We start from the raw sequence: 10,190 nt of genomic DNA on the forward strand, positions 1-10,190 counted from the left end.
GTGAGTTTCTCATATTCCTATTATATAATTACTTCTGCTGTAAGAGAAACTATTTTCATGGTGACTGGAATGGTCTTGTATCATTTCTATTTCTGTAGCATTCTCAGGGGGTGTCATGGATTTTAGGATCTATCTGAAGTGATCTTCAGATTACCTGTCACTCAAGGTAAGGATGAACTGACATAGGAGATAGGAGTTTCCTGGGTTTTGTTTGTGGTTAACTGGGAAGAATAAGCACTGAGTAGCCTCCAGAATCACAACTCTCTGCACTGCTCCTCAAAGTCTCCACAACAATTTTATATAGATCTTTTACTTTCACTGACCCATGACAATCAATATTATCAATATGACAGATGACAGTGACACAGTAGTTGTAGAGGGCATGAAAGCCTTGTACTCAGAGAGGAACACAAAGAGAACAATAAATTTTAATCATGGGAGTGTCCCCTCATTGGAGAAGATAAATCAAACACTAGCACTTTATCCAAAGAGGTTAGAACAGAGATTCGTAACAATCTGGTGTCCCGTTTGCTTCCTGTATGGACAAGCCTAACCTTCTTTCCCCAGAATGATTATTCCAGAATGCTCCTTCTATAGACAGTTGTGAAACCTTATAGGATGGACCCTATGGCCTTCTGAACTTTGTAAGTGGCCACATTAATTTCTAAGCCTTTTAGATGTATAACCTACCCTCAAAGTAACAAGAACTTTGTAAAGACAGTTTCTACATAGTCACATTTTAAGCTTCACTGTATAACTGGAATTGGAAAGATTATGAAAATTATTGTTGAATGAAGACCCTTTTCCTTTTTCTACTTTCTTCAAATATAACTAAAATATATTACCTGTTCTTAGACTCCCTGAAGTCTCATCCAATATGAAGATGTCCATCCACACCAATTTCTAAGTTTCATCTCTTCTCATCATTTGATTCCCTGACTGACAATTCCATGGATCACATTCAAGAGGACAACACCCAAACAACTCATTGTATATGGAGTCTTCTCATCTGTGGACTAATGTTTATGATATTGGATGGCACTCAACATACATTCAATGGGGAAATTTAAACAAGAAACCAACAAAAGTACAACTTTGATCTAAATAGTGTCCTGCCTCTTTCCTGAAAGTTACACTATGTGAATAATAGTATAACTCTGTGGGAGTAATCAAACAAGACTTGACTTGTTTCAGGGACTATTTTACTAAATGAAAATGATACGGAAAAAAGTTTTTTAACCAAGAACCTCTGATCACATAGTCCAGGAATGTAGAAGCAAACAATAAGATTGTTCTGCTAAAGAATTATAGCAATAAAAGGACTCCTACATAAAATACTTTCTCCCAGAAGGAATTTACTCTATGCACTCAATGATTAATAATAGGAAAATTATTACTAAAATAAACACACACACACACACACTCACACACACACACAAACACACACAAACCTGCTAAAACCCAAACATTTTATTAGATATTTCTTGGCATTATACATTTTATATATGCCTTATTCTTAATTTCTTTAAATCCTGACCTGTGAAAACCCTTTAAACATTTTAATCAGAGATAGGAGTTTTAAAGTCTGGGCACTGGGGCATATGTGATATTTACACAACAAAGGTATCATTTATTATTTTATAGAACATTTTCTATTTTTACTGTAAATAAAATCTTCACACAATATATTCTGATTACTGATTTGTCTTTTTCAACTCCTTATAGATTATCTGCCACCTCAATTCCATTTCTTCATCTAATTAGCAAAACAAACAGAACCAAAAATTAATCATACAAAAAAACTAGATAAAAGAAAAGCAAACAAACTGTAATATTACTAAACAAAACAAAACAAAAAGGGCAATATGAATGAAAGGTATCAAAAATCAAGCACAAGAAACACACATAGATGCAGAGACAAACACAATCATAAATACTCTACAGGACAATGATGGGTACAAATTATCCCATAAACTTTCAAAATTGATGTTCTTTCAAAAAAGGCCCATGCTCTCTAAAGCCTATTGACTGCAGAACTGATTATTGACATTGGCATCACTTTTATAGGACCAGATACTAACATATAACCTCTGAATTTACCTCACTTAGCATGTACATACATTGAGTTTGTAATTGAATTCTGTGAAAGTGATTCAATAATATTTTTGTTCATCAAATACAAATTATTCTTATGTGATTTTGTGTCAGGAGCAATTTTGCCTGTTTCAATAAAAGCCTGCCTGTGATACAGAGTCATGGCAAAAGTGCCAAATGTTCTGCTAATCTTTCAGGAAGGAACTGGGAGGCTTCCCAATGGCTAAAGGTATTCAATGTATGTCAGACATTGTCTCAGATGGTTTTGTGACTGTTTCCCACGATTCTGTAAAGTATATAAAGACATGAGAATTAAACTTCGTGTTGGCAAAGAATTCACTGTTTCCCTTCTGTTATCTAATCTCTGTCTCAGTGTCTTCTTTTACACCTTTCCCCATTCCCTCCTGAGAGGAATTTTCAACTTTGCATCGGCAAGAACAATGAGGCTGTATATACAAATATAAATACCTCTTGCATTCTAAGGCCCTAGAACTTCTGCTGACCACACAAGTGGAGTGAGCAAAACAAGTAGAAGTCATTTAAGACTTAAGACTGAGAAAGTGCTTTTAGATAGCCAAAAAAGACATTGGTGTTTGACAGGTCAAATTAATACATAGTTCCATCTACACCCCCAACATCTGGAAAGTCATATTATACTTTATTCCCAGCTATTCCAAAGAAAGTTCTAGGTTTTGTCAGAGTCCAGAAATATTTTTATGATGCATAATCACAGATTTCCCTTTTTGTTGTTTTTTTAAAAGAAACATTTCAGTGGAGGTGGTCAATGATAGTGATTTTGACAAAGTATTGGTTAATTATAGGATCATCATAGTGTAACATTATATAATTTATAGATGTCCTTTTGCAGAGATGATAAAAGCAAAATTGGTCTCTAAGAAAGAGATATAAAAATAGGACATGTGTCTTCTCAGTTCCAGGGTAGCCTGCTGCTCTTCCTCCAGGGTTTCTGACATGCTCAGGATGTGGTTTTAACACTGTGTCTTGTACAGTAATAGATTGCAGAGTCCTCAGATGTCAATCTGCTGAGCTCCATATAGGCTGTGCTGGTGGATTTGTCTACAGTCAATGTGGCCTTGCCCTTGAACTTTTCATTGAAGTTAGTAGCACCACTGTTAGGATAAATTTCCCCAATCCACTCAAGGCTCTTTCCATGACTCTGCTTCACCCAGCTCACCCAGTAGTCAGTGAATGTATAACCAGAAGCTTTGCAAGACATCTTCACAGAGGCTCCAGGCTTCACCAGTGCAGCCCCAGACTGCAGCAGCTTGACCTGGGAGTGGACACCTGTGGAGGGAAAAATATAGTGGATGTCATTGTCAGTTGAATATGTGACCAGACCTCAAATTTGCTATGCTGAGACACTTACCTGTAGCTGTTGCCACAAGAAAGATGATACAGATCCATCCCATGGTGAGGTCCTTTGTACTCAGTGACTGTAGAGAGGACAGTGATCTTATGGTTTTGTGGGGTGTAGACATCCTTTATTTACCACTATAGATTCACATAATTTGCATATTCATGAGCTGGATACATTTGAGATGAGGACCTAGTCTTGCTTGAGAAGAGACACCTGGGTCAGAAATCAGGTTGCTGAGGCCCGAGTCCTAAACCTGTCTGAGGAAAATCACCCCTTAACTTCATTGATGAGCCTTGTGCTGAGACTGAGAATGTAACTTCATGGCCTATTCTTGAAAAATATTTGCCTCCGCAGACAGTGTTACCTCTTTTGACAAGGCTAAGAGATAGATTTGCAGGTGGTAAAATGATGACAATACTGATAGCAACTTTCTAAAACAGCTAAGTTATTAGAATTTGCAGCCTCCTTTCAAAACATACAATTAACATTTGTGTTTCCAGTATGTTATATACTAAAAAAGTCAACCAAATGACCAACAATACGTATAGTTTAGAAACATATGTACATGAATGATTGTTGCAGAACCATCACAATAACTAAATTATGGAAATAAACTATGTATATTTCAACAGAAGTTTGCATCAAGAAACCATGGTAAACAGACAGATAGATGATAGATATTGATTGAAATAGATATACCAAAAATGTAAATCTTTGAAGAGTTTTCAAAGAATCTTCACAGTGTTTGAGCATGCAAATGTTATATGTCAATCACAAGAGGTACATGTATGTTAAGAAAAGAAATCACAGAGGCTAGAGAGTCCCCATAACATTCACCTCATCTCTCTGCTGGAAATTCTTGGTCCCACTGTGACCTCTGCTGGTCATGAACTTACCTGCAGGTTTATTTCCCATTGTTTACTATGAAGTTGCCCAGACTGACTTCAGTAGTAACATATCCCTGCACCTAGTGTGTTTTCAGGGTTCAACTACAGGGAGAAATGGCTATGGTTTGTTTGGAGAAGATAACTGATGTCTCAGTGTGTGAATTTAAGTTGGTTCTACATTAATGACATTCTCAAAGTCATCATCTTTTCTAATGGCAGTAGGATCCAGAGCTATCAGTTATGGTTTGTCAAAAGGTGTTAACAGGAGAGATCATGTCCTTTGTTACCTTCATCAGGCTGTACTTGGATAAGAGCAGCTGAGGACAGAAGAAGAGCAGTGAAACTCAAACCCAGATGCATCGCCCCATGTATTCATGTATGAATTCATGGAACAGTCCTATACAACAAAAAGAGGAAGAACCACTGAGGTATGCACAGAAAAGCTAATAGTTCAAAAAAATTCACATTGATTAGGAAGTACAAAGCAAGCCCATGTATTCTGCACCTCAATCTGTTTCCCAACCTGCATATGCCTCGATTAAATTTGATAAGAGTAGGCTGGATATTCCATGACATTGTTGTTCCCCATCCAAACAGGAGAGGTATCTTACAAGCCTTAGAGGTAGTTCTTACCACCCAATCAGAAAAAGCCAATGCCAACCTATTAGCAATAGTCAGGTCTTCATTTTCATGAGGTACCTAAAGGCCTAGAAGATTAGCCAATTCGTCTTTCTTCCCAGACACTTCTATCTGCAAAGGTTTTAATCTCAGGCCCATCCTAAGAATTCTCACCACTGTAGCGGGCTGTAAAGAAGTCCTTTCCTTACACAGCCGCATACTATTCTTCAGTGGAAGGCCTCTCTATGTTCTCAACTGCAGGGCCCAAAAATCCCAAGCCTACAGCCAACCAGTGACAATCCAAGGACTCCCATCACAGGACCAGCCAGCGTTCCCCCCCACCGCCCCTTTTCTCTCAGCTCTGGGCAAAACCTGCTCGTGACCCCCATCCCATTCACTTCTTTCTTAGCACTCAGTGGCATCTGGGTGATCAAGATTCTGGGAACCAAAAGGCCACAGGTCTCTTCCAGGCCCAGGAACCCCCATGCCAGTTCCACCTGTCTGTCCCCATGCCTCAGATTGTGCTTCCCAACCCCCTGATCTTCCCACAGCCCCACACCTGCCTGGCAACTGCACAGGGAAAATGGAGCAAACTTCCCCTTGTCCTGCCTCCGCAGAGGCCATGCCCAAAAGCAGAGCAGTTGCAGGACACCCCACCATTAACTCAACAGCTGCTTCTTACTCCCTTTGCCACCCCTTATTGTGCTATCAAGATTCTATTCTTTCTTTGAGCTTTTCTTCAAAGTTAGCCTTTTCATTTCCTTTCTATCTACATTTAGGATTTACCAGGCAAGAAAAATCAAGTGGGGAAAACACAGAGATCATCCTGCTTAGAGCACACAGCCTAAGTAACTTGGCAGAGCAGGCTCCTCCTCCACTACATCTCAGGCTGGCCAAAAACAATGGAAAAAAACACAACTGAAACCCAAAAGTTTTCACACTTTGCTTAAATGCTTGTTTTCTCTCACAGGAACATCTAAGACAATGTTCCTGCTTCTCAAACTAAAATTATCATGCCTCTTTATTTAAATGTTTATTTTCTCCCTAACATTTATGATTTATATCCAAAAAACTTTCTAAATTTCCTTTAAGGTGTAAAAGTCATCTCTCTAATCTACTCTCACAGGTCAAACCAACTATACTGATAACCAATATTTAATCCTTAATTAACAACCAGGTTTCTTTCACAGACAAACTCTTACTGCCTATCCCAGATACATAATTAACATGATATTTTCTTCTTCAGACATCTAAAGCAGAGTTAAAGGATGCTTTCCATGACTAAACTCCTCAACACACTTCTTTTTTACAATCATAACAACAGACCATGATGTGCTTCCAAGCAAACCAACACAGGCTTAACACAGTCCACTCATCCTATGCAGACTTCCCCCTGCTGGGGTTCTGCTCCTCTGTTGTGTTCACCCTACAGGTTTTTCTACAGCGCTTCTCCCACATATCCAGCCAATACCAAAGGCCACCTCTTCAGACCTGCCTGGGAGAAGAAAGCTGCCTTTATCCAGATACCACATCTGACTGATGACTCCCTGAGGTCCACACTGAGATCCACAGATGACAGCTGAGACCCACAGACTTGGGACCTTCCAGCTACAAATGAACCCTCTTGCTAAAGTCAAATGACTACTGAACTTGGGGAACGTTAGATGATAGTAAGAAAAACATGATATCTAGCTAGATTTATCTAATGTTGTTTAAAACCAATGTTAATACCCTCAAACCCTACAATGAATGAAACTATTACTTCAATCAATGATCCTTTGTCCTCCAAACCCTACTTCATCCCCTGTTTCTACTCAAGCTTAGTTGTACTAAACCGCCAGCCTACTTAATGCTTTCTTATGATTCTTTACTCCCACCCAAAATTTTCAGTACATATGATACCTCTTGGTTAAAAAGCTAAATGGGGTAATTGTGAGGCAGTGGGCAGTGAAATGTACCTTGATTCCTGATCAAGATAGGTCAAATCCCTAGGAGACCCTAAAAGGTATAGGAGGGGCATTCCTAGTTTCTCAAATAGCCCGTGCCTCCCAAATACCCTTATAGAGATCCTTATGACAGACCAGTCATGTAGGGAAATTCCTCAAGCCACTCCTCCACAGGTGAGGACTTGAACACAGGTTACATAAGACCAAAACAGATCAGTCACAGAGGACAACACTCCAAAGCCTGCCGCCACAGGTGAGAAACTTACCACAAGTTACATAGGCCCAAGACAGATCAGTTCCAGAGGACAATACCCGAAAGCCCTCCTCCACAGGTAAGGAAGTGACCACAGGTTACAAAGGCTCAAGACAACGTCCTTTGCACCTACTCCACAGGTAAAGATGTGACCACAGGTCTTGTAGGCTCAGACAGATCAGTCATAGGTATAGAGCCATGCCTCCAAATAGGTAGATGAGGTCTTCCCAAGCTCTCAGGCCAAACCAATAAGAAGTACCTGCTGTCAGACACTGACCCATCCACAAAACTGTATATAAGTGTCCTATTTAGAATTAAAGCTGTGCAGGAACTATTCCACCTTCTGAGAACTTTGGGCAGAACAGCTGTAACAATGCATCTTGGGAAAGAGATCTGCTTTCCCTGAAATTATCACCTCCAGAAGCTCACCTGCACCCTTTGCCAGTTGTCAGTCTCCTGCAGGCTCAGCCTGAGCAAATGAAGTGGCAGGCAGCAGTGGAAAGAGGCAGAACAGGCAGCAAGAGCAGCAGAAGCTGTTCTCCCTCCCTGCCTGAGTTTTCTCCCCCTTGCCTGAACATAGTCACATAGTCAAGTGAGAGATTTCCATGGGAAAGCCCCAGGTATAAGAGCCCTACACAACTGTTCCTCAAGTTCTGCATAGCTAATTTATTCAGTTGCTTTTCTTTCACTGGCATATGCAACAAGTATTTTTCAATATTATTGATGACATTGAGAGGAAGAGTGCTGGTGGAATAAGGATCTGGTACTCACAGAGAAGCATAGTTGTATGGGTTTAACATTTATCAACTTTTCTTCTTTCATTACAATATCCCACTGTTTTTATTACAGAAATTTTAGTCACAAAGGGATGGCTCCTCAAGAAATGGGAAAAAAATTAAATATCTGCACTCCATTCAGAAAGCTAAGACTGGAGGTTCTTAAACTGGTGAGCATTTTGCTATCTGTGGGCACAGAGTTCATCCTAATAACCTAGAATGATTATCCCAGACTCTTCTGTCATTAGACTCTTACCCATCCTAGGGAGGTGTCACATGTACTTTATGGCCTGCTGAGCTGGATGCTGTTGGTCAGAGTCCACACTATAGTCTAGGCTTTAGCAATAGAACTACATTCACAGTCACAAGAACTTCATAAAGAGTTTCTATATGACCACGCCTTAAGCTTTATTGTGCAACTGGATTAGGAATGATTATGCAAATTGGTTCTGCACACAGACCCTTCCCCAAATTCTATTATTATGTTGAAATATACCTACAATGAACAGTCTGTGCTCAGACCCCTCAAAGTCCAATCCAGGTTGACAAGGCAATCACCACCATATCATCATTCCTAACTTCACATCGTTTGTTTCCCTCTATGACACCTACAGAGATGTCCTCAAGAGATAAAAACTTTCCTAGGAGAAATTATTCTGTGCTTTTAGAGATTAATAACAGGAAACTTCAAACTTAAAATACATACACAAACATACAGTTACACTCACTTGCACACATACACACACATATGCATAAAAACACTCATACACACAAAAACAGAGAGGGAGGGAGAGGGAGAGACAGGGAGGCAGAGACAGAGACAGAGAGAGAGACAGAGAGACAGAGAGGCTGAGATAGGCTAAAACCCAAACATTTTACTTATTTCATTATACCTAAGGATTACACTTTTTACACATGCCTCATCGTTTAAATCCTTTCAGTCCTGACTTTTAAATACACTTTAAAGATTTAAACTAAGACAAGAGAATTTTGAGCATATGGGGAATTTGCACAACAGATAACTTATTAAATTTCTATTTATTAATTCTTTTCAATTCTTTTTTCTTTAACTTACTGAAAATAGATTCCTTCATGCAATATATTCTGATTACTGGTTTCTATTCCCAACATGTTATCAATCTTTTCCCACCACTCTTCTGATTACAAAATTAGGAAACAAACAGAATCTAAATATCGTGAAGAGGAAAAGCAAACAAATGGAAATAGGACAAATCAAACAAACAGAAAAAAAGTCATCAAACACAAACTATAGGAAACACATGTGCATGGAGAGACACATACTCACACATATTCTGTAGAAGAAACCTGGGCCAAAGATTTGTAATTGACTATGAGAGTTGATGATGTATCTGCATAGGTCCATGCTCTAAAGAGGGCAGTGACTACGTATGATTACTGGGACTGGGAAGAAATAAATATGGGACCATGAACCTATCTCTTATCTCAGGACCTACCTCAATCAACATTTTGACCAAAATACAGGAATTATATTTGCATGCCTGTTTATTCTGATAATTCTCCCCTTCTTAGAGGTTGGAATTTCTAATGGAACACAGGGCAAGCAATAACAACACACCTGAGGGCATTGAGATTATGAAGTAATGTTTGCTTCCCTATGTCAGATTTTATAGGTGAAATTTATATTATACATTATTTCCAACAATTACAAGCCCTGGTCTCTCAGGATGCAGTGATATTTTTAACATGCATCACCATACTTTTCTCTTTTTATTGTTTTATTGAGTAGGACACATGGCTATGGAAGGGGTAACTGGTGAAGTGATTCACAGGTTATGGTGAATTGTAGGTTTATGCAAATAGCATCAGTTTATTCATAGATGCTCATTTATAAAGATGACAAAGGCACAATAAGTCTGTGAGGAGGAGGCAATGAATGGAAATTCAACATTACTATTTCTGAGCACGTCTAAAGATTAGTCTCTTTTTTCATCTCAGATCTATGGAAACTTGCTGCTTCTCCAGGGTTTTGACACATTCAGGATGTGTTTACAACACTGTGTCTTGTACAGTAATGGACTGCAGAGTCCTCAGATGTCAATCTGCTGAGTTCCATGTAGGCTGTGTTGGAGAATGTGTCTGCAGTCAGTGTGGTCTTGCCATAATAAACTTCTCAAAAATAAACAAAATAAACTTCTCATTATAAACAGAAACACCAATTCCAGGAACAATATCTCCAAACCATTCCAGGCCATGTCC

At 39.1% G+C, this 10,190-nt stretch overlaps 1 gene segment (V, D, J or C); it reads right to left on the reverse strand.

Moving 5' to 3' along the window:
- Positions 1–3,055: 3,055 nt before the first annotated feature.
- LOC299458 (Ig heavy chain variable gene segment) lies at positions 3,056–3,600 on the reverse strand. The segment is given in 2 exon segments: positions 3,056–3,399; positions 3,482–3,600. Coding segments are annotated over 2 exon segments (441 nt in total).
- Between the last annotated feature and the right edge of the window lie 6,590 nt (positions 3,601–10,190).

Source organism: Rattus norvegicus, chromosome 6 (genome assembly GCF_036323735.1).
Source record: "Rattus norvegicus strain BN/NHsdMcwi chromosome 6, GRCr8, whole genome shotgun sequence".
Classification (NCBI taxonomy): Eukaryota; Metazoa; Chordata; class Mammalia; order Rodentia; family Muridae; genus Rattus; species Rattus norvegicus.